Source organism: Eublepharis macularius, chromosome 1 (assembly GCF_028583425.1).
Source record: "Eublepharis macularius isolate TG4126 chromosome 1, MPM_Emac_v1.0, whole genome shotgun sequence".
NCBI classification, from domain to species: Eukaryota; Metazoa; Chordata; class Lepidosauria; order Squamata; family Eublepharidae; genus Eublepharis; species Eublepharis macularius.
In genome coordinates, this window is record NC_072790.1 from 74,121,067 (window position 1) to 74,146,640 (window position 25,574).

General features: G+C 41.5%; 1 protein-coding gene across 1 annotated transcript in view; it reads left to right on the forward strand.

The window, feature by feature from the left end:
- Positions 1–25,574, forward strand: part of CD109 (CD109 molecule) — a 124,585-nt gene that overhangs the window by 45,095 nt on the left and 53,916 nt on the right. The window contains exons 10-18 of the mRNA XM_054993118.1: positions 1,366–1,475; positions 3,688–3,897; positions 4,477–4,578; positions 4,671–4,733; positions 8,257–8,439; positions 9,510–9,662; positions 10,904–10,978; positions 13,636–13,687; positions 14,012–14,165. Coding sequence (XP_054849093.1) covers positions 1,366–1,475; positions 3,688–3,897; positions 4,477–4,578; positions 4,671–4,733; positions 8,257–8,439; positions 9,510–9,662; positions 10,904–10,978; positions 13,636–13,687; positions 14,012–14,165 — 1,102 coding nt within the window. The remainder of the gene's footprint in view (positions 1–1,365; positions 1,476–3,687; positions 3,898–4,476; positions 4,579–4,670; positions 4,734–8,256; positions 8,440–9,509; positions 9,663–10,903; positions 10,979–13,635; positions 13,688–14,011; positions 14,166–25,574) is intronic.

Below are 25,574 nucleotides of genomic sequence, written 5' to 3' on the forward strand. Positions count from 1 at the left end.
ATGCATGTCACATGTATCATCCCGTGTGGCTCTTAGTTAAGTACATGACACAATTCAGTAAGAGTAAATATTTTAAAATCTTACTTTTCAATAGGCGAGTTTAGTAAGTTTGACTTTTCCCCACTGAAATCAACAGAACGTAAGTGTTTCATTCTGGCTGGGTAGTAATTATTTGGGTAGTATATCAGAAATCAATAATTAATAATTATGTAAGAAACTGAAAGACGGGACAGTTTTGTGAAATAAACAGGATAATGTATAGGATCTTTTTTGTTACTGGAACCAGTGGGGGTGAACTTTAAGTTGGGGGACTTACAAAAGGAACAGAATCAAAATACCAAGAAAACTACAGTTCTTGACTACAAATGAGCTGATTTTGAGAGCCAGTGTGGCATAGTCGTTAGAGTATTTGACTAGGACATGGGATGCCTAGGTTTGAATCTCCATCCTGTCATAGAAGCTTGCTGGACCTTGGGCAAGTCACGATCTTTCGGCCTCCTCTGCCACACGAGGTTCATGTGAGGATAACACGGAGGAGAGGAGAAGGACGTGAGCCACTTTGGGTCCCCACTAGGGAGAAGGGCAGAGTATAAATAAAGAACATAAATAAAAAAGTAAACAAATTTCCATTGATCTTAAGATAATTTGAATATTCAGATTTTTTTTTTTTAGTTTAAGAGAGTATCTTTTGCACTATTAAAGTAATAAGCACTCAAAGCTGCAAAGAACCAGGGTGTTGGTGGAACTGCTGTAATTTCTCAGTGTAATATTTCTTTCTCTAACTAAAGCAGTGGTCCAAGTCCCAGAGGTGGATTGCAGAGCTGACCTTATTTGTTTGCTGCCTTTAGAAGAGGCTTCTGACAGTGTACACTCACAGGGAGTAAGGATGCCGTGCCTCCTCCTCCTCTTTGCAAATAAGTTGACGCAAGCAGCGAGGCAAAGTCAGCAGTCTGATCCTCGGCTTGTTCCTCACAATGACAAAACTCCTGGTGCTCAGTTTGTGTTTCTTGTCTTCAGCTCTCTTGGTCTGCTGCTCACAGTCCTGGCCTTGATTCTGATGATTCTCGATACTCATAACTCTCACTTCCCTTCCTCCTGTCTCATGACTTTGATGTAGTGTGGCCTCTTGTCTTGTGTTTGCAGCTGGAGGTGGGGGGGGCGGGGCGGGGGCTGTGCTCAGTGACCTGGAAAGGTTGAAAACCAGTGCAGTAAAGGAAAGGAGTATAATTGTTTAGGGTCATCATTGAGCTTGTTAGCAACAGCAGCATAAAGTGTTGATAGCTGGACAATGAATTTTTAGTTGGTCTTAGGAATTGATGATTATGAACTTGTTTTTAAAATACATCTAAATATTTTAATAAACAGGAATCTCCCAAAATGCAAGTACTACTATATTTCCAAAGTACTATGACTACATATTAGAATTTTCTGAGTATCCCAAAGTTCTCAAGCCTTCCCTGACTTTCATAGCTACGGTGAGTTTTTTCTGTGTAGTTATTATTTGACTTATCAATATCATTGTAGGATAAAAAATGCAGGGTGAATGAAGTACACAGCATGGAGACAGATGTATGTTTTTAAAATAGCTTGAAATGATCTTATAAAACATATGACAGGGCTTACTTTTGACCTCTGTAGGATTTTTTTTTTAATCTTGGAAAGGTAGAGCAGCAGCAGCAGGTTTCATTCATGTTGTAACTCTAAATAAATGTATACTTTGCACAAATCAGTGTTTAAAAACCCAGCATCTTTTAGCTATATTTACAACAAAAAATCTACATTGGGGACATACGAAAAAGGTTAAAGTTTGTTTTCAGTGTGCCCAAGGGTTCCTGCAACGGTAGAACTGTTTCTAACTTTGCAGCCATCTTTGTGGATGAGGACAAAAAAGGGAGAATAAACCAACCAAAAAGCTAAAGCAAACCAGAAAAAGTTGAGGGCGGAAAGATATATATGCACACAAATAATAATAACATAATAGCATTTGATTGATATACTGCCCTTCAGGACAACAATGCCCACTCAGAGTGGTTTACAAAGTATGTTATTATCCTCACAACAACAAACACCCTGTGAGGTGGGTGGGGCTGAGAGAGCTTCTAGAAGAGCTGTGATTGATCCAAAGTCGTCATCCAGCTGGCTTCAAGTGGAGGAGTAGGGGATCAAACCCGGTTCTCCAGATTAGAGTCCTGCACTCTTAACCACTACACCAAACTGGCTGTCAGAATTCTGCTATTCAGAATAAGTAGAATATAAACAAGTTAAAGCCCCATTAATAAATAAAAACATTGATAGCCTACAAAATTCTACCATGAACAATGGAAGACCAAACACATGTTGACTGCTGTCTTCATCACTGACAAAATTCTCTAGATTTGACTTATTGGGCTAGGCCCAGCCAGTCATCCTTACAGTCATCTTGAATACTAAATTTGATTTGTGTATGTGTATAATCTTTTTTCCTCATCTTTTTCTGGTTTACTTAGTATGGCTGCTTCAACAGCTGCAGTATCTGTTTTCTTCCTTGGCCCACTGACCCTGGTGGCTATAACTTCCCCTCCTCCAGCCTCCCTGATTCCATTTCTTCCTTACCCCATCCTTCCTCCTTCCACCTCAGTCTTCATCTGTCTCCCTCCTTCCATTTTCTGCTTTAATTCCTTCCCTTCTTGATGGTTGTTGTTCTGCCTCCATTTTCCTTACCCCTACTTTGTCTGTTCCTTCAGCTCTAAGCGGTCCAATATGTCACCTGAGTTTTTATGAACTTTGCAAAATCTTATGAGGAATTTGTTGTCATATCTGTTCATGTGCACATATTACATTGCTCCCTCCTTTTTTTCAACATGTGTTTTCTCTTTGCTTGCTGAAATATATATGTTAGCCCTGGATTACTCTGTTGTGCAAATATTTTGATTTGCACAGTGGAACACTCTATGACTATTAGAAATCATATGCATGATTTAATGGCAACTTAACGGTCACAGCTTTGTCCCAGAAGTCCTGAAAACTGACATTTCATGAGGGTACTGGGAACTCATTGTTAGAGATCACTGGCTTCCCTCACTTATACATCCTTTCCTGGATCCTCTGGGGAGATGGAATTATTATTAAGCCAATTAATTATTAAGTCTGGAGCATAGATATGCCTTATATCTAGTGAGGTTGTGCATGGATTTAATATTAATGCACTGGCCAGGATTACATGAAATTGGTTTAAGGCTTAAATGAAACTGCATTCTTCTGTAGACTGGCAGAAAATAAAAGACTGGGTTAGCAGTAGATCACACAGTCTGCAAAAGACCGTATGTTCTTCATGCAGAGCAACTAACTCTGCTGTTCTGAACTACGTTCTGTCCTTCTAAGCCCACTGATTTCAGTGGATTTAAAGGGGCACTGCTGTGTTCAGGATTGCACTGTAACTGTTTCGGCTGTGGGTGCAGGAATGCCCAGTTGAAACAAAACTTTTAATGATCCTGTTAGAATTGCGCATTATCTGCCGTGAGGCAACGGAAGAGTTTTTCAGAATATTGGATATACAATGTTGTAAGCTGTTAATGCTGACTATGCATTGGAATTTCAAAAATATGAAAAGGGTATAAATCTTGTTGTTGGTGCTGTATTCTCTAAAACTTTAATTAAAAAAATGCTTTTTGGGGTTTAATTTATGAATGTGCTTTTTCCTGTTTTCAGTTGAAAGTCACAAGAGCTGACAAGAATCCATTGAGTTCTGATGACCGACAGAATAATGTCATGATCTCTGTCAGACATTCAGAAGACTACATGTATGGATATGGAAATGAACTTCAGACAGAGGAGAAGTTTAACTACTCTGTCCCAGAAAACGGGATCATTCAGATTGAATTTCCAGTTCTAGTTAATACAACATCATTGAAAGTTAAGGTAGAGCTTTTCTGTTACTTTTTCCTCAAACCAATAGATTAAAAAAAACCCTTTCAGTTCTATGTGGCGTTGATTGGGCTTAGAATAGAGTAACTCTGCGTAGTAAGTCTGCAACTGCATTTAACTGTGAGACAGCTAAACTATACAGGAATAATCTAGTATAGGAAGTTCTGGAACAATACCATTGAAAGTGAACAGGAAGAGCTCAAGAGTACTCTTGTGGATTGTGGATGTGATAGTGTCATAACTCAGTCTTAGAAAACTTGCTGGTATGCTGAAAAACCCAATACAATCCCTTGAAAAACCCAAGTACAACCCTCCTCTGCAAAAAGAACGAGAGTAGCTGTGCTGGGAAAGACCCCTCTGTCACCGAGGCTCCAGAAAACTTCTGTCAGTAAGATAAGATGATACTGAATGGGAAGAATGGATGATCTGCACTTTCAATCAGTTTTCTATTTATGTAGTTTTTAAGGGCATGGAACGTACCTAGCTGCTTCCTAGTGAAGCTCTTTAAATATTTATGCAGCTTCATAAAAGCGTATCACTTTATTCATAAACATCTTGGATTTTTTTTTATAGGCCAAATTTCTCGATGGTCAGACTTCTATAATCATTAATGATGTATTCTTCTCTCCCAGTACAACTTATCTCCTAATTAAAAAAACGAGTCAAGATGTTAAGGTAACTTACTCTTATCAGTTATTCAGCAGTTTCTTAAATTCACCAATAACAAGCATGTTGACATATTTATTCAAGTTACATTATTTTTCTAGGTTGGGTCACCATTGGAACTGAGCGTTAAAAGCAACAAACCTGTGACAGAGATCAGCTATATGGTAGATAATATCTGAATTATTTTACATTTGTTTTTAAAGTTTTTCAGTACAAACAAATATGAGAAAACCACAAGAGGAAAATATATATATATTTAGCCATTTTTAGAGAGAATGCTACTGTTTTTAATTTTTTTCACCTGTGCTTACCCCTGCTCAAGCATTCATGAGCACGTGGGTTTAAAAGATACAAACAAGCACACTTTCACACTTAAGGGAAAGGATTTCCTGTATGCTATTGTTCTTATGCATAGTACGTATATGTATATTATGTACATGTATTGTATACTGTGATAGGCAAGAGATTTCTATCTTTGATATGTTGGCTCCCTGCCCTCAATCATTCTTTCTCTTAAGTCAGATCACCATGATTGGCCAGTTCTTGTTAAAAACTCTGGTGAAGTTATGCCTCAGTATTAGACATGGGCATGAATCGAAATATGAATCAAATTTTGTGACGAATTGGGCTGATTCATATATCGTGAATATGCATTTCGTGGGGCCGCATTTTTCATGAAATCCATGACTTTGGAGGCTGATTTGTTCAATTCGTGAATGCTTTGTGCTGCCAGGCAGGCTGGTGCCGATCCATTGATTCCCTAGGCAACATAGGCCCAAAATGTCTGCAGAAACCCCAGTCTTAGCCCACATAACCTTGATAGGCAGTTCTCCCTGCCAACCTGAGACCTGAGCAATGCGGGTCTGTGCAAGTTTACTTGGGAACTGTAGTCAGAGACTCCTTCTCCTCTCTGTTTCCCTTCTCCATTTTTAAGAATGAGGTGGTAGAGTAGCAGCGGTGGCAGCCTCAGCAGCTCCTGCTGCTGCTGCTCGCTGCTCGCCAGCTTCAGGAACCCTTCCCTGACTCTCTGCCTCCTGTCCTCCTGCTGCTCTGACATGCCTTCCCACCCCCCTCCTGCCCCCAAGTTTCCCGAGTGGATCTTGAGAGGCTCCGCTCTGCTCGGCTTTTCCTTTGAGAACTTGGAAGCGGGGGAGGAGGGAATGTCAGAGCAGGAGGAGGATGGGAGGACAGGAAGGAAAAGTGAGCAAAGAGAACCTGAAGTGAGGAAAACCCAAGCAGATTCACTTTGCTTGACTTTTCTTCCAGCAGTGGCAGAAAGCAGGAGGCCAGGAGGATGGGAGAGAAAAGTCAGCAAAGAGTGCCTGAAGAGAGCTACTTGGAGGGTGGCTAGAGGAGAGCCTGCTGAAGTCTCCCTGTGAGTTTGGCATCTCTGGGTGTGAAGGGGACCGTTGATGTGCCCTGGGTTCTGACGAATCACGAAACTAACAAATCATATCGCAAAACGGGACAATTTTGTGGAAATTCGTGTTCCATAATTCATGGAATGCGACGAAATGTGAAACTCTTGTTTTTTTCCCCATTTCGTGCCCATCTCTACTCAGTATCTCCTGGGAAAATGATGAGTTCTGTGCTGAACTTATGGGTTGAATATATTGAGGGGTAGGAGAGAATCTCCCAACTTGTCTGTAACATCTTAGAAGATTCAGATGACCATATATAGTTAGTCACCATACCAAAGCATCACCAAACCATCAAAGACTAAGTGCTCTTAGAAGACTCTATTGAAATCGGTGCAGTTGGAAATCTTTTCTCTGATCAATCTTTTATGTGGTTCAAGAGACTTGCTTATGCTTTCTTTTCTGTATATGCTGTTGAAGTGAAATGTCTCTGGGTTGTCCCTGAATAGTCAGTCCCCTTGACTTTTTCAGCAAAAGAACCTCCAGGATTCATAGAACGTATTTGGGGAAATAGGTCATATAATTTGACTTAGGCATAAATTTCATACTCTTTGTTTTGGAATGTTTACAAGACTATTTAGAGGATGGCTACTTCCACATAAGTTGTGTGCCCAGGATTCAGTGATGTCGGGAAGCAGTTTTTCCCCTGCTTCTCCTCAGCATTTTGGTGTATTCATGCTCCTCCTGAGGTTTCCCTGGCTTTTCTCTGATCTTTTCCAAAACTTAAGCTTTTCCCCCTAATTGTATCCTTGCAGCACTCATTTCCTCCCTTCGCTGCTAGGGGGCGTGTGTTAATATTTTTTTTAAATCAGCACTAGAATATCATATCAACCTACTGTTGCAACAATACATGTAACAGGTTCTCTGAATTCCCACCTTTCATTTTTTTAAAAACTGAGTGTGTTGCTCCTTGCGGAGATAAGCCCTTTTCCTTTGACCTCTGCAAGGGAAGGGGCTAGAGATTTAGTTTAAAAAAGCAAGAAAGCAAGCTGGGAATTCAGAGAACCTGTTACATGTATTACTATAGCAATAATTTAGTGCTTTTTAAAAGAAATTGCAAAAGCCCAGTGACTTAGCAAAGATCAGTAGCTGCTGCTGGGGAACTGGGGCAGGAAAATTGTGGGGAGACTTGCCATGTGAAAGCCCCCCCCCTTTCTCTGTGCATTATCAGCAGCTGCACCAACAATGGCAAAACCATGTAAGCCCCTTCTATGTGGAAACTACCGATGTTAAAGAAAAACACCAGGAGATTCTTCCATATTTAAAACATCCATATCTTGTCTTTTGATAGCTAGAATCTTCCAGGCAGCTTATAGAACACAGAGTATGTAATAGCAACTTGAGTATAATTGCCCACTACACAACATATCAGAGCAAAGGCCAACATTTCTTTCTCTACATTTTGCCAATCAGGATGCAAAACCTATGAGGAAAAAGGCCATGTTAAAAATCACAAAAAAGATTGGAACAGTGGCCATTGCTCCTCAATATCTTGCCACCATTTCAACAGGGATGCAAAGTTTAGGCCAAACCACATTACTGAGTAAGAAATGCAAGAAGGAGCCACTGCAGATATAACAAAAAGCTTGATGAAACAAATGCATTTCACTTCCTCTGAACACTGCGAGGGATGAGGTCAAAGAGACTTGCCAGAGTCCATAAGTTAAGGGCAACCCCTAAAAAGGACCTGCTGCATATTACTACCTGCTGAAATGGGCACATAAAAGCAGAGTGTCAGTGGATGGTTTCAGTGTCCTCTGTAGTCTCACAAAAAGCATGATTTCCCCCCATCAAACCTAGGAGTGGTAGAAGGAAAAGACCACTTTTAATATTTTTTGTATTCCCTTTTATCCTGGCAACCAAAATGAGAATAATTTCAAAAATAAAATTAACACCATTGATTACAGCTTCAATTGATCACCTGATGAAAATTATGAAAGCTTTAGTTTCTAATTATAATCTGTTGTTAGTCATATTATCATTTATTATAATTTTCCTTTTTATCCCATTCTTTCTTGCTTATTCCCTTTTTCCTCAGTTTGAAACAACATTTGATGCTTGTTATCTATTAATTTCTATGTTTTCTGTAAATATTGTGAAATAAAGATGAACAAAAACGTGTTTTCTTCTATACAAAAAGCCAAGCAGAGCTTTCAGCATGTTTTTTAAAAAAAATAATGCTTTTTTGCTTAAAGAAGTAGTTGCTGTTCAATTTTAACTGCAACACAATTTCTAGGTAGCTTAACCAACTTGATATTTTTTCATTCAGGTAGTATCTAAAGAACAAATTGTAGTTGCTGGTAAAACTGAGCTGCAGTCCTCAGCCTTCACTTTAACACCAGAAAATTCTTGGGCCCCAATGGCATGCATAATTGCCTACTATGTGAGTGATAGTGGGGAAGTAATAAATGATGCTCTAAATGTTCCTGTTCATCCTGTTTTTAAAAACCAGGTAAGTGTGTAGTGCTTCCTTTTGCATTCATTCAGAAGTAGAATTTTACAAACTATTTCAGAATCTTAAATCTGATTGCTAGCTTAGTTCTTGATTCTAAAACAAGGCTCCTACAGTTTGGTCCTAAAGCTTGTTGTACAAATAAAGAATACTTAGGATGGAGTGCAGTGACTCTGCATCAGAGTACACCGGCTGTCTTGCTGTGGGCCGAACTCTCATGCCCATCTTGGAGAAAGTTGACGAAGTCTACATTTAGGCATCTATCAAGGCTGTGTTTTACCCAGTTGCAGAAAGATCCTCCTTGTTTGCTGGTTGTAATAGTTTTTTTCCCATTTTGCTATCTGACAGCAGCTTCCTGGGTCTCACTCTGGATGGTTCTAAAACTCATGGCCAGATAGTTAACATAGGTGACAAGGCAAATTATTCTCAGCTCCATGTTTTCTCCTTGGTTTAAACTGCACAACAAGCTCACACCAGAGTTCTTTACATGTCTCACATTACCTTCCATAAAGTTAGAGAAGGCACAATGTGCATCCTTTGCTCCCCTCAAATCTTCCCCATGCCTTCTCTCCCTGCCTCCCTTCTCACCCTTTTCTCCTGGCAGATTTCCTTCCCATGTTTTTTACACCACCCCCATCCCCTTCAGCAAGGATCTTCTTCCTTGTTTTTGCATTGGGGCACTGCTCACACTCTAGGTGGATTAATAACTTTTTAGGTAACTGTAAAGTAATCCTTTGGGCTGATCTTCAGTTTAGCTACTCATAGTATGAATGCATTTTTTAAAATGTTTCTTTCTCTCTACCTTTTTAACCTATCTTCTGTAGTCAGTAAAAATTATTCTGTTAAATTGCAGTCACTTCCCCTCGATTTTCCTTAATATTGCTTAATATTGTACTCTCGTGTACACACAGATTCCAAAGATCCTGCAACCTGGTTCAGGAGGTGCATCTCTGAAGGCTACACATGTGTATTCCTTGTTTGTTTCTAGGGTAACAACATATATGAAAACAATCAGCTGCTTCAAACCACCTACTGCAGAATGTAAACTAATTTAGTGTTTTTACCTGCAGATTAACATGTACTGGAGTAAAAATAAAGCTAAACCCTCTGAAAACGTTACCCTCAAAATCAATGTAACTGAGCTTAGAACAACCATTGGACTTTTAGTAGTGGACAGGAGTACAAAGCTGATTGGAAAAAGAAGTGATATCTCAGAGGATGCGGTAAGTTTAATATATTCATGATTTTTTTTAAAGCTGTTTAAATAGTATATCGTTAAAAAGGAGTTTCCTTCCACTTACTGTAGACAAGGAATTTCTGAGGAGTCCTTTTTTCACAACCAGTTCCATTGGGACGAAAGAGAGGGAAAGAGTACAGTGGAGATCGGTTTATATTTACGAATTTGCAAGAAAATATTGAAATCTAGTAGACTTAAAATAGGTAGTACAATTGCAGATCCTTTGTAGGTTCTTGAAAGAGCAGGGTCATGAATTAGATGCAGAAGAAAAGAACAAGAGTCCAGTAGCATCTATAAGACTAACAAAATTTGTGGTAGGGTATAGACCTTCTACCAGGCAAAATGTTTTAAAGAAATGTAATCTACAACTATTGAAGAAAAATGGGAGGTTGGAGTGCAATTAAAACCTGAAGTCAAATCATGTACAAACTATCCCATGAATACATTAAGAAGTAATTTTGTTTTTAACAGTAGCAAGTATAGTATATGCAAGGCATTGGAAGGATAAAACCACACCTGCTACAAGGGAATCATTATAAAAAAAATTATTATTGTTAAAAATTATAAAATTAAGTTCATTACAACAAAGAAAGGTTATAAGAAACTGGAAAGAAAGATACTTGTAAACAGGTTTGTAAGGGAAAGTACTATTTGGTGGTAAATTATAATCTTTTTTCTAAAAAAAATAGTTAAATAAAAAGGTGTAAGAGCTAAGAATAAGGAAATTTTGATTCAATATGTTGGTGGCAGCAAAAATGATTTATGCTAAATACTGTAAGAATAATTAGGCTCCATCAGCAAAGAAATGGCAAATTAAATTATGGGACCTAGGTGTTTGAAATAATTAATTATAAATAACTAGTTATTTGTATAAGAGTTAAAGTGAAGCATCAAAGAATAGATGTATTAGAAAGAAACTGGAAATGGTTAATATATAAAGTTTCTAGGGAGAAAAGTCTTTTCTTTGTTATCGTCAGAATATCTATTATATCTATTGTTGTATTAAATTTTTCAATTCTCTGATAGTTAAATCTACTAATTCCATTAATAATGATTTTTCTTTTTCTTTAACTGTCACTAATTTTTATTTGTGCTATTAACTATTACTGTACTATTTTGAAACTTGTTTATATTTCATGCTTTCTCACTTTCCAAGGTTCTTGTATTTTGAATTGTTCATAAACTGCTATTATTATTTTATCAAAATAGTGGATTTTCCCCTTTTAGATACATCATGAGCTAAGTCTGTATAACACAGCACACTATGATAGTGAAGCCCAAAGTTCCTACAATGTCTTTCAGGTACAATTTTAAACAGTATACATTATTTTTGCCCTGCCCTCTCACCTCAAATTGTTGATGTTTAAATGGAAATAAAAATGTATTAAGATCTTGTTACATCTTTATTTTGAACAATGTCTCAGAATGCAATTTTAAAATCTGCAAAATGAGGCCATGTAGAACATGGTGGGACTTTTTTCTTCAAGCGAGGGAAGAAATATAAAATGTAGGAAAGTGAACTGTATGGTTGAAGACCTCTAAAATTCTAAAAGTATTGTCTGCTCCTTTAAGAAATAACACCCTCAAGGTCATGCAAGAGATCTTGGTGCCCTTGCAAGGCCCTTTTCACACTCCCCCTTTGCGCCTGATCTTTTCAAAAGTGAAAACTCATTTATGGCCCATTGTTGTTTATTTCATTATGCACCTCTGCATTTGGATTGGATTTCTCTCTGACTTTAATTGTCTGTACATCTTCCCCCTCCTCCATTATTGGAGGAAAGATCCATTAACTGGAAGAAAGATCCTGTGAAAATGCTTAACTTGTACATGTCACTTATTTTGCATAACTGTTAAACTGCCAAAGCAGCCAATTGCCAACATTCTGCCTGAGAATGCAGCATGCCCTCCCCACTAGCCAGAGCGAAGTGGGTGGTGAATGAGGGTCACCTGAGGCAGGAGCACGCCCCCTGCAGCCCCAGCAGGGGGAGAGGTTACCCCCACTCCCAGGCTGAACTCAGAGCCTGGGGGTGTCCCCTTCTAATTCTGTTTATCGGTTCCTTGTTTATTCAGTTTTTTGTTCATTTGCACATGTGGGCCTCACCCCCACCCAGCCCCAAGTCCTGACAGCAGCAGGGCATCCACTTACAGTGAGTCAGCCCTGAATCTGTGCACCACGAAGCCTGCGTGGGTCTGCCTCTGCATGCACACTGCCACAGCGGGAGAGGTGGAGCTGCGGTGAGGGGGGGTAGCATGAGGTGGCTGCCAAGAGGCATACCTCTATCCTTGGAGTGGTAGAAGCTGTGATAGGCCAAAGAGCCTGGGGAAGCTGCCCCACATGTGAGACACACACATACCCTTGGTCCTTGAGCCCAACAGAGATGGGGTGCCCACCTCAGCTAGACAGCCCTGGGTCCACGTGCTGCAAGGCCAGTACAGCTCACAAGCAGCTGCTGGGGCAGTAAAGCAGTGATTGCAAGGGGGAGAGTGTGAGGAGGCCACTGCGAGGCCTGGGGGAAGCTGCATCGCTGGGGAGTCCAGGTGGCCACCTAGCAGACAAGCCTCACATCCCTACCCTGCTCTGGATCCTGCTGGGGGTAGGGCACGCACACATACACCCCTGTACAACTGAGGAAGAGTGGGGGTGCCTCTCCTCCTCTCTCGCCTCCCACAACAGTAGCATATACAAATTCTGGCTAAAATCATCGCGTTCTGAGAGATTAAGGCAGCATGCTCCTGTTGTGAAGTCTTGTGGGATCTCCTCAAGGCACAAGTCCCAAGCCTTGGTAATCAATTTTGCATTTTTTGCTCTGGGTGATCCTAATTGCTGTAATTGTAAGCAGAGTGATCTATAATTACACTGTGCAGCAGAGATTCCTTGGGTTTCAAGTCATCCAGAAACCTTTACATTACATGTGTATAGTTAGGCTATAGATGCTGATTGGAGACACTCCTCAGGATGGCCAAAGCAAAGGGAGAGGACTGCGGTGCGGGACAGAGGAGCTGCTCACCCCTAAGGAGCTGGGGGGTAGGGGGAGAGGAGCCAAACAGACCAATCGTTGCACAGAGGGCAGGTCTAGGGCAGATGGAGGAAAGGAGAACGTAAACATCTGCATGGGAGTCAGACATGACATGTTCCAGAAAAAGTTGCGAGAAACCAGCATCTGTTTAACTTGGGCAAACACTGTGATAGTGTCAGGATGACCACTGACGATATTGAATGCTGTGCATATATCAGAAAAACATCTGACACAGTACAGGGCCAAACAGGGAGCAAATAGCCTGTCCGTAAAAAGCCCTTCATTGCCAAGGCGTACAAACATCAGTAAGTGTCAGTGTGGGGAACAGAAAGAGACAAACTAAAAAAGGTAAAATATAGGAAGAAGGGAAGATAAAGCTGGAGAGGAACAAAAAAAAAGGTCGGGTGCTGAAGATGGGTTGGGGAACAGAAAAGGTTGGTAAGTGGAGCGGGTGGGTTCTGTCGGGGAGAAAGAGAAAAAGTCTGTCAGAAAGGTAGGTAGGAGAGGGGAGGGAATGGCAAGGGGAGCAAAGCTGAAGTAGGGGAGGGTAGACAGAAAGAAAAGGGAGAGGGTGGAAGGGGGAGATAAAGAGGAAGACCAAAAGGGAGGAGAGGAAGTGAGCAATGAAATTCCCTCCTGTGAGTCCCAGCAGTTCCCCCACATCTAAAAGCCTAAATCATGCTTCAGTAAGTTAGTTCAAAATCAAATTCATTAGCATGAATATATTTTCAGATAAAGTGTGCCAGAAGATGGCCCAGTCATTATGGCTACTGAAGGCTTTGCTCCTCATGCCTCATTTTTTGTATTGATTTTTTGCTTATAAAATATACATTAAAATTAATAAAATAATATTAGGATAAAATGCATACATACGTTGTACATTTTAATATATTTATGTGGTGTATATTTTAATTGAACTATCTTTTTACATGTTGTATTCAGAAATGTAACCTCTGGGTATTTACTGATGCCAGCCTTCCACGATACCGTGAACCCACGCTTTTCTGTAAGTAATGAAAGATTAACTATATATTGTACGTGGTTCATGAGCTGTGCCTTGTAAAGAAAGATATGGTGACATGATTGATGATGCATTATATGGATTTTGCCATACTTTTTTACTGTACAACCTATTTTGGTTATACAGTTTATTTTGGTGGTGGAAAGTGCTGTCAAGTCATAGCTTACTATTGACAACCCCTGCTGGAGTTTTCAAGGCAAGAAGCTGACAGAGGTGGTTCACCATTGCCCGCCTCTGCACAGGTTTTTTTTTGTTGATTATAAAAACATGGCAGAATTTCTGAAAATATTCTTATTTTCATAGATGATCATGACCTTTTTTTTTTGATGGGATATTCTGAAGAGAGTGAGTTACAGAACCATCTGGAGACTACATCAGTAGTAGATTTTGGTAATCCTCATGTAAGAACAAATTTTCCGGAGACCTGGATTTGGAATGAAATCACACCAAGGTAACAGGAGAAATGGGATTTTCTTTGAATTCCCTTACAGTGGAATGTTTAACATATCGTGGAGCAACTTTCTATTTTTGCATTTTTTTTTATAAATTTTTTTAATTGGAATTAGAAATATTTCGTCATTTATAACAATCAAATTACTTTAATATTCCAGTTCTAACCCCCTCCCTTCCCCCCCCCGTTTGTTGACTTCCAACAGTTTTCCAACCCTTTGTCTATTCTTCCCCTACTCATTTCAACTTATTTTGTCAATTAAACATATACTTTCACACTCTTCTAAGCTAGTCTATTATAACACAGTACTAAGTCAGTTTCCCTTCACTTATCAACTAACTAATACATTCCTGGCATATTATTCAATAGTAATAATACTGGTAATATTCTCAATATCCTGTACTCTAACTTATTCATTCTAATGTCATCAATATGGGACAAACAATTTATCCTTCCCTATACATAACTTGAGTACTCATAAGTGATGAATACATTTATAAGTCAACCAATTTAACTTATACTCTATATGTTACTCTTTACTTCCTCTTATATCTCTTATCTTTATAACATAAAGTCAATCAATTTGACTCATATTCTCCTGTGGTCCTGAGAGTGGGGCAGTCAGTCCTGACTCTTGGGTAGCTCCTCCTCCTTCCAAGCAGGGTCGGACAAACTTGCGATCCTAGGGGGAGGGGCTCCCCTCGGCTCTCCAGTTTTTCCGGCCCTGCTTCTGCAGGGACGCAAACTTCATTGCTCTCTGGAGCAACGATCCTAGGAAAGAAGAAAGAGAAAGTGGACGGCGCTGGCTCGCAGGGGTAAAGGAAGGACTTGTTCCTCCAACCCCACCCCCCTCCCGAATCTGGTGGCACGTTTGGCAGCGAGCAGCAGAGCCGACGTTTTTCCCAGGAGCGGGAACCCGGCTTCTGCAGGGGCTAAGACGAAGATTTAGAAAAAAGCCTGCCGCTGCAGAAAACAAGGCTGCAGCTCTTTTCTTTTTGGCGCGAAGAGTCGCGATCGGCGCAGCCGCGGCTAGGAAAGCTGTGACAGAAAAGCCGCGGCAACAACAGCAGGAGAAAAAGAGCGGCAGAGCCCCAATTCGCGCCGAAACGCCAGATCAAGGTAAGAGCGTTTTTCCGAGGAGGGGGTGCTTCCCGCCTGCCGGTTGGGGCTCTGGAGCAACTCTAAGCAGGCCCTGTAGGGGGTTGCTGGGTTCAGTGTGTCCCCACAACTGGCATTTTCCCTTTTTCTATACAGGGAAGTTTTTGGCGGGAATGGCGGCGGAGGCGAACGCGACTGAGGGAAGGACGGTGGAGACAACCCTCAGTGGTAGGGAGTCACCCAGCTCCCCTTTATCACCCTACTTAACCCAGAGGGGGACCCCAGAGGCAGAACCTGACCTTTCTGACCAGGAAGCTAAGGCCAATATATTGGCATGGATTAGGGCAGAAATAAAGAAAGGTTTGGATGGGGCTGTTAAAGACCTTAAAAAGCAGGCTGTGAGCCCAGGTAAAGAGAAGGCAGGATATTCGATCCAAGATAGGAAGAGACAGGCCAAGCAATCCGTGACCACTAAATCAAAGAGAAAGAAGGTGGAGAGTTGGCTAGGGGGAGACTCCAGTGAGTCGGAGGATTCCCCTTCAGGTTCAGACTTACATGGACAATCCTCACAGAGCGAGGAGGGAGAGCTTTCAGATGAAGAGGAGGAAGATGTAGGCCAACTGCAGACTAGGCTTTTCCCTCAAGAAGTGTACAATAAATTACTGGCTAAGGTCCTCAGGACACTGGAGATTTCTCAGACCCCTTCAGGGTCCCAAGATTCTGGACAATTATATCCTCAAGGCTTAGAAAGGGCACTTCCTAAAATGGGGCCCAAACAGTCAGGGGTGCCACTCCCGGCTGCTTTTCACGGCATTCTCAAGGCTGAATGGGATAATCCTGCAAAACCCAAAACATATCACTCTGCCTTCAATAAGTTTTACTCTCTGACTCCTGATTCGGCAAAACAGGTCAGGTTGCCTGTTGTGGATGATCCTGTATCGGTTCTTGCTACATCATCGATTCTACCAATGGACGCAGAGGGAGTGCCAAGGGACCCATCAGACAAAAAGATAGAGCAAGCTCTACGCAGAAACTATGAAGCTTCTTCAGCAGCACTGAGAGCCTCAGCTACAGCATCACTTTTTGCTAGAGCAGCATACACCTGGGCCTCAGATCTGGCTGCCGCAGGGAGCGAGGTTCCCAAGGACATTAAAAACGAAGCGAAGAAGATTGCTCTTACTTCGGCCTTTGCGGCAGATGCCACATTGGATGCCTTCCAAATGTCGTCCAGAGCCATGGGTTTTAACGTCACCGCCCGGCGTAACACATGGCTTAGAAATTGGGATGTAGACCCACAAGCGCGCAGTAGAGTAGCAGCCATTCCCTTCTCGGGGAGTAAGCTCTTTGGAGAGGCCTTGGAGAGGTATCTGGTGGAAGATACTGAAAAGAAGAAGTTTCTACCGTCCAGGAAAAAAGACACGAAGTATAAAGGTCGACAGCCCTTTCGGGATAGCAAAAGGTTCTCAAGACAGGGTCCTGACAGAACCTTTAGAAGTCGTTGGCAATCTAGACAAGGAAGTGACCGGCGGCCATTCACCTTCAGAAAATCAGCCACACAGACAAAGGGCCAAAAGAAAGGTGGTCAAGCGTGACTATCGGCCGATGGTCAAGCAAATCGGGGGACGCCTACAGCATTTCTCCGATCAATGGAAGCAAACGATCTCAGACAGATGGGTGCTAGACATAGTATCCAAGGGCTATTCTTTGGAGTTCGACAAGATTCCGCGACGACGTTTCATCCAGTTGCCACGGGACACTCTCTTACAGAAACATCTCAAAGTGAGAGAAGCCATCCAACATCTGTTGGAAATACGGGCCATAGAACCGGTGCCAGTAAAACAGCAGAGGCAGGGAGTGTATTCAGTGTTTTTCATCGTTCCGAAGAAGAATGGGGATATTCGAGCTATTCTGGACCTCAAATGGCTGAATCGTCATGTGAAGTCACGCAAGTTCAAAATGGAGACAATGAAATCAACCATACAGACCATCCAAAAGGGAGACTTTCTCGCATCCATAGATCTGTCGGAGGCCTATTTGCATATCCCTATTCGAGAATCCCACAGGAAATATCTCCGCTTCGCCTACGATGGGAATCACTATCAATACAGGGCCCTGCCTTTCGGTCTGAAATCTTCTCCGAGAGTGTTTACCAAGGTCTTAGTGACTCTAATAGCCTTCCTCAGAACCCAAGGAATAGCCCTGTGCCCATACCTCGACGACATCCTAATAAAATCCTCATCCATGCGAGCGACTCACTCAGCAGTGAAGGTTACGATAGACTGCCTGGAAAGACACGGATTTGTTGTCAACAAGCAGAAAAGCACTCTGACACCTACACAGATTATTACCCACTTGGGAGTTATTGTGGACACGATAAAAGACAGAGCCTTCGTGTCATTGGAGAGACAGCAGAAAATCATAGAGCTGGTCCAGGAAGTTCAGAGGAACAGACAGGTGGAGGTGATGACGTTGGCAAAGCTTCTGGGAATGATGGGGTCATGCCAAGAGACACTACAGTGGTCACGATTTCACACACGTCCTCTGCAACGCTTCCTTCGCCCATATCAACGGATAATAATGACCAGAAGGGAGATGGTAGTAGAGGTTCCGGAGGCGCTGACGGAAAGGATGGAGTGGTGGACAAATCCGACAAGATTCATAGAGGGTGTACCACTCAGAGAACCAAAAAGACTGGTACTAACCACGGATGCAAGTCTGACAGGTTGGGGGGCACACTTACAGGACAGAATGATTCAAGGTCTGTGGAACAAGTCGGAAAGACACTTCAGCATAAATCTGCTCGAACTAAGGGCCATAAAAAATGGTCTAAAAGGGTTAAAGAACTCTTTAGAAGACCATCATGTTCTAGTACAAACGGACAATATGACGGCGAAAGCCTACATAAACAAACAGGGAGGCACCAGGTTCAAAGCTCTGAATGCGGAGGCGGAGGAGATCTTCACTTGGGCAGAGGTAAACTTAAAGTCCCTAAAAGCGGTACACGTGGCGGGCCAACAGAACCATCAGGCGGACTGGCTGAGCAGGAACCTGATAGACCAGGCCGAATGGAGGCTGGACCCTCTGGTCTTCGCCCAGATATGCGTGAGGTTAGGGACGCCGAAAGTGGATCTTTTTGCACGGGCTCGGAACACTCAACTTCCGAGATTCTTTTCGAGACAGAAGGAACAACACGCAGAGGGAACAGATGCGCTAAATATGGACTGGCCAAAATGTCTCCTGTATGCGTTTCCTCCATTGAGGATCATACACAGGGTAATTCAAAAGGTCGTAGAACAGCGAGCAGAAGTGATCCTAATTGCTCCGTTCTGGCCCAGGAGACCATGGTTCCAGGAACTCAAGAGACTGTCGCAGTACGAACCATGGAGGCTTCCATACAAGAAAGACCTGCTGACCCAAGAAGGAATATACCATCCAAACCTGGAAACGCTAAATCTGGCAGCCTGGAAGTTGAGCGCAGTCAATTGATGGATCTAGGATATGATGAGAAGGTCATCTCTACGATGTTGGCCTCGAGAAAAAGCTCAACGAACAGGATCTATAATAATACGTGGCAAGTGTTCCATTCCTGGTGTATGGAGAGGACTCTGGATCCGAGAAAGGCTTCTGTCAAGAAAATTTTGCTGTTCTTACAAGAAGGGCTGGAGAAGGGGCTCAGCACGAGCACGTTGAAAAGACAGGTGGCAGCATTGTCGGCAGTACTGGGATTGAAAAGAGGAACTTCGCTCACAAAGCACCCACATATTAAAAGATTTTTGAGGGGCGCAATGCTGCTGAATCCACCGCAAGTTCATAGATTCCCGACGTGGAACCTTAATTTGGTTCTGACTGCTCTTACGAAGGAACCGTTTGAGCCTATGGCTACTTGTTCCCTTAAGTTACTAACTCTAAAAACAGTATTCCTAGTAGGGATAACGTCGGCTAGAAGGGTGTCAGAGATTAGGGCACTCTCAGTGAATAAAGACTTGTGTACCTTCCATAACGATAAGGTAGTGCTCAGATTAGACCCTGCTTTCATCCCAAAAGTAAATTCTCTTTTCCACAGGGAGGAGGACATAGTTTTGCCTTCCTTCTGTGTTAATCCGAAACATGATAGGGAAAAAGAATGGCACAAGTTAGATGTCAGGAGAGCGCTGAGTTTCTACATAGATAGAACCAGACATATCCGGAAGGTAGAGAGTCTGTTTATATCTTTTAGGAACTACTCATTGGGACAAGGAGTATCAACTTCCACATTGAGTAGATGGATTAAGGAATGTATAGTCTTAGCTTACAGAAATAGGAAGGTGGAATTGCCAATAGGGATCACAGCTCACTCATTAAGGGGGGCGGCTACTTCTGCGGCTTATAGGTCTTTCCCTTCTTTGGAAAGGATTTGCAGAGCGGCAACATGGAAATCGGTTCACACATTCACTAGGCATTACAGAGTAGATCAGTTGGCATCGGCGGAGGCCGCCTTTGGGAGACGGGTATTGCAACACGTGCTGTAAACACAGGATAGCTCCCACCCAGGGATTCACTGCTAGATATATATCCCAAGAGTCAGGACTGACTGCCCCACTCTCAGGACCACAGGAGAATGGAAGGTTCTTTTTCACTTACCGTGAATCTTCCTTTCTCTGTGGTCCGAGAGTGGGGCAGTCCAAACCCCACCCTGAGACACTGTATACAGACACTAATGATTTATGCTAACTAGATGATATGGAGAAGGAAGTTAGAACTTGTTCGAGTTCGTTTGTTCCTGTTTCTGTTTGTTTTTGTTGGGTGTATGTTACTTGTGAGTTCAGTTATTGACAGGTGCAGAATTTGGAGGGGTGTTCTGGGCTTGAAAACGAACTGGAGAGCCGAGGGGAGCCCCTCCCCCTAGGATCGCAAGTTTGTCCGACCCTGCTTGGAAGGAGGAGGAGCTACCCAAGAGTCAGGACTGACTGCCCCACTCTCGGACCACAGAGAAAGGAAGATTCACGGTAAGTGAAAAAGAACCTTCCATTCTACACATTTCTAAATATCGCTATAACCAAAAATACCTTCAGCATAAGTCAATCAATTTAACCTATATTCTATATGCTACTTCTCATTCCCCCCCTTCTTGTATTCATGAATTTTAATTCTATTAATTCTCAATTACACCCCTATCTGCCAGCAACATAATTAATTAATTAATTTCTATTCTTATATATCACATAATAACTATTACTTAATACTGCATAGAATAATCAAATAGAATAATTGCTTAGTAATTCTTCTTTAACTCTCCTCCCCCCGGTATAGTCACTTCTCTCTTCTTTTGTTTTTCTTCAATAATTTTCAAACTGCCACAGTTCTCCTCCCACCTCCCATTTTTTCACCAAATATTGTTTCAGCTTCTCCCAATCTGTGTTAAACTGTCCTGGATCAAGGTCTCTTAGTTTTCTTGTCAGTTTATCCATCTCCGCCATGTACAGCAATTTGTGAATCCAGTCCTCTATAGTTGGCACTTCTTGTACTTTCCACTTTTGCGCATACAAAAGTCTAGCCGCTGCTGTCATGTAAAAAAGCAATGTCCTATGTTGTGCTGGAATATCTTCCATTCCCATGTTCAGTAGCAGGAGTTCTGGGTTCTTATTAACTTGAAACTGTAAAATCTCACTTATTACTCTTATTATTTCCCCCCAGTACTGCCTGACTACCTCACAAGTCCACCACATATGATACAAAGATCCTTCATGCTTTTTACATTTCCAGCATTTATTAGACGTGTTCACATTCCCTAGCGCAATTTTCTTTGGTGTCAGGTACCAACGATAGATCATTTTATATCTATTTTTGCATTATTAACATCTGTGCACTGATCAATGGAGAAGTTACTAACACTAGGTTATTCTTGACTTCCGGTTTGGGATCCATGGAGGTCTAACGCAGCTCTAATCGTGGAGCTGACCGGGCTGCCGTTTAAGCGGCCGGCGGGGCAAAATTAAGCCTGTGGCCGACTGTTCTCAGGCGGAGAACAGGCATAGAACGCTCAAGCACCTCAGGGCGCGTCGATCTCGGGCGAGGGGGGGTCCTACGCAACGGATCCTCTCCCGACCCTTGAGGTCCCACCCTAAGACAGGTCGGCTATAATCTCTGCGGCAGTCCTGGTGCCAATGCGGTTGGCATAAGACCTACATGCCCAAGCTTCAACAGGGGAAGGAAGAGTGGATGGGAATCTAAGATTGAAACAGCGATTACAACCCAAGGAAAGTGAATGAGAAGGTAAAGATCACTATCTCTTGAAACGGGACAGATTACTTAAAGTAAAGAAGAATTAAAGTAGACTTTTAAACTGCAACAGACCAAGTATAAGGAGGGGAGGACCCAGCAAGAATTATATTAGAAAAAGGACTAAGTTAAACGAAATTATTAAAGGAATTGGACTATTGTTTTGAATACCTGTGGCTATAAGGAGATATCAGGCTGTGAGAAAGTTTCACCATCGCGAGAACTGCTGTGGGAAGTCGGGAAACAGGAAGTACGTAACAACAATAGAGTTGCTGGAGAGAGGCGGCCCTTGCCAGAGGGCAGGAAGTAGGGAATCGCCATTTTTGAAAGGGGAAGAGCCGCGGCTTCAGCGAAAGAGGAAGTAAGCCATATTGGATTACAAAAATCATAGAGGAACCATAGAGAAAAGACGCCCGACATTTTGGACTCTTTAAAAGTTTTTTTCTGGAAAGACCGGGACATTTAAACTAAAAGAACATTAAATTAAACGCCACGGAGCTAAGGAAGAGAGCGGACTCGTGGGAGCGAGCCAAAGCAAGCCCCACGATGTCGAAAAAAGTGGCAATCGGCGATAGAGAATTTGGATAAAAAACTTTTAGAAGTGATTAAAGAGCTTAAGGACATGAAACCGGAGTTGGTGAAAGAGGTTAAATAGACAGTGAAAAATGAGCTGGCAGAAGTCAAGAAAGGTATGGAAACAATGCAAAATGACTTGCAGGGAACACAGCAAAGAGTCAAGGTAGTGGAAAGCGCGGTGGAGAACTTAGCAGATACGCAACGAACAGAGATGAGGGTAATGAGGGGGAGAATGGCGGTTGCGGAAAGTAAACATATGGAGAAGCAGCTGAGGTTTCGCGGCTTGCCGGAAGTGGAAGGAAAGACAGCTCAAGAACAGATCACTGAGGTGTTAGCTGAATACCTGGGGAAGGAGGAGGAGGAAGTTGTGGCTATCCTAGATGTGGTATACCGTGTAAATTCAAGAATCGCGACCCAGAGGAAACTACCAAGAGATGTGATTGTGCAATTCACGACCAGAAATACAAAAGAGAAGATTGTGACTAAACAGTTTCAAGATCCATTGGAGACTGATGGCAAGACGATTATCATCATGAAGGAATTACCCAGATCGGTGTTGTTAGATTGAAAAAAATATAAAGCTCTAATTCAGATTCTGAAGGACATGAAAATAAGGTACAGATAGGAACTACCAGAAGGAGTGTCCTTTGAATTTGGAGGAGCGAAAAAGCGCATTAGATCTGAATCAGAGATGGAGCAGTTTATAAGGGACAATGAAAAGGACTTACCAGCAACAAGATTATGAATATGGAGTGCAAAGTTTTATCTTGGAATGTAAATGGACTTAATTCACCGAATAAGAGAAAAAGTATTTTCCACTGGCTATTAAAACAAAAATGTGATATTGTATGTTTGCAAGAGACTCATATTAGAAAACAGGATGCAAAGTATCTAAAATTGAATAAATTGGGCAGTGATTTTGTAGCGGCCTCTAATAAGAAAAAAAGGGGAGTGGTATTGTATATAAAAGAGGAGCTACAGCCAAAGTTAGTGATGAAAAATGCGGAAGCCAGATTTTTAGCAGTGGAATGTACATGGAATTTAAAGAGAGTGTTGGTGATTGGAATCTATGCACCTAACGGAGCAAAAGAAAGCTTCTTTGAGGACTTGAGGAAGCAATTAGATGAACTTTCTTATGACCAGATAATTCTTGCAGGAGACTTCAATGGAGTGACAAACTTGGAACTAGATAAAAAGTCAGCAACTGCACAAAAGAAAAGAGGACTATTACCAAAGACGTTTTTTGTATTGACGCAACAGGAAACTTTAGAAGATGTATGGAGAAGACAAAATCCCAAAGGCAGACAATATACGTTTTTCTCCGCGAGACATTCTACGCTATCAAGAATTGATATGATCTGGGCCTCAAAAGACTTAGCGCTTTGGACTAAGGATGTGGAAATAATGCCTATGGTAGGCTCAGATCATAATCCAATTATGTGGAAGTTGGGGAAAAGGAGTAAAAGGAAAGGATGGAGAATAAATGAGGATTTGCTGCAAGAGGGAGAAAATGTGGAGATGTTGAGAAGAGAAACAAAGTTTTTCATACAATATAACATGAATAGAGAAGTACCAACCAACAAGGTATGGGACACCTACAAGACAGTAATTAGGGGCATATTAATGGACTTAAATGGAAGAGCCAGGAAAAAAAAAGAGGAGAAGAGACAGGAGATCACGGAGAAAATAAAAGCCAAAGAAATACAGTTAAAGAAAAGACCAGGGAAAAAGAAAATCTACCAGGACATTAAAATTCTTCAAGAACAGCTGACAGCAATGAATAACAAAGAATTGGAATGGAATCTTAAGAGAATGAATCAAAAGGCGTTTGAAGGCGCAAATAAACCTGGGAAATATTTGGCATGGCAATTGAAGAAGAGAAAGGAGAAGAAAATAATAAATAAAATCTGTGAGGACAATAAAGTGTACCTGGAACAGACAGCTATTAGCAGAGCCTTTTATAAATTTTATGCCAAATTGTATAATAAAAAAGAGGTGAATAAAGACTCAATAGCGACATATTTGGAGAAAATGAAGCTCCCAGTAATTTCAGAAGCTTGGAGAGATAAATTGAACAATGAAGTAACGGAGGAAGAAATAAGAAAGGCAATACAGTCAACAAACTTGGGAAAGGCGCCAGGACCGGATGGACTTACAGCCAAATTTTATAAGGTAATGGCTAATGAACTGGCACCATTCCTAAAAGATGTGATTAATGGTGTTTTAAAGGATCAACGGATCCCAGACACTTGGAGTGAAGCTAATATATCACTGATCCCCAAAGAGGGGCAAGATCTGACTAACGTGAAAAACTATAGACCTATATCGTTACTTAATAATGATTACAAAATTTTTGCGAAGATACTGGCGGAAAGAGTGAAGGGATGGCTTTCTGAAGTTATTGAGGAGGAGCAAGCTGGTTTTTTGCCAAATAGACAAAGACAATTTAAGGACAGTTATAAATGCTATTGAATACTATGACAAATGTTGTGATAAGGAGGTTGGTTTCTACTTTGTGGACGCTGAAAAAGCGTTTGACAATTTGAACTGGGACTTTATGTTTGCCACCATGGAAAAGCTACAAATGGGAGAAAGATTCATAAGAGCAGTAAAGGAAATTTACAGAGATCAGAGTGCAGCAATTGTGGTGAATGACGAGGTGACCAAGAAATTGACTATAGGTAAGGGAACAAGACAAGGTTGCCCGTTGTCTCCATTGTTGTTTATTTTGGTTTTGGAAATACTGATGATACAGATACGAGAAGACAATGCAATCCGTGGAATAAAAATAAAGGACTTTTCCTATAAGGTCAGAGCATTTGCGGACGATATAATGCTAATTGTGGAAGATCCAATGGAGAATATGCCAAAAGTAATAGAGAAGATTAAGGAGTTTGGAGATTTGGCAGGATTTTATGTAAACAAAAAGAAGTCAAAGATATTATGTAAAAATATGACTAAACAAAAACAACAATTATTAATGGAAATAACAGACTGCGAAGTAACAAGTAAGGTGAAATATCTGGGAATTGAACTGACTGCAAAGAATATAGATTTATTTAAAAACAACTATGAGAAACTGTGGACTCAGATAGAGCAAGACTTGATTAAATGGAACAGACTGAACTTGTCATGGTTGGGAAGAATTGCAGTAATTAAGATGAATGTGTTGCCAAGAGTGATGTTTCTGTTACAGACAATACCAATTATCCGAGACTCTAAGCAGTTTGAAAAATGGCAGAGGAAAATATCAGATTTTGTTTGGGCAGGCAAAAAGCCTCGAGTGAAAATGAAAGTGTTACAAGATGCAAAAGAAAGAGGCGGAATGCAACTGCCCAACCTAAGACTTTATTATGACGCAATTTGTTTAGTGTGGTTGAAAGATTGGATGATGCTGAAAAACCGGAAATTACTGGCCTTAGAAGGATATAAAAAAATATTCGGATGGCATGCATATTTATGGTATGATAAAGTAAA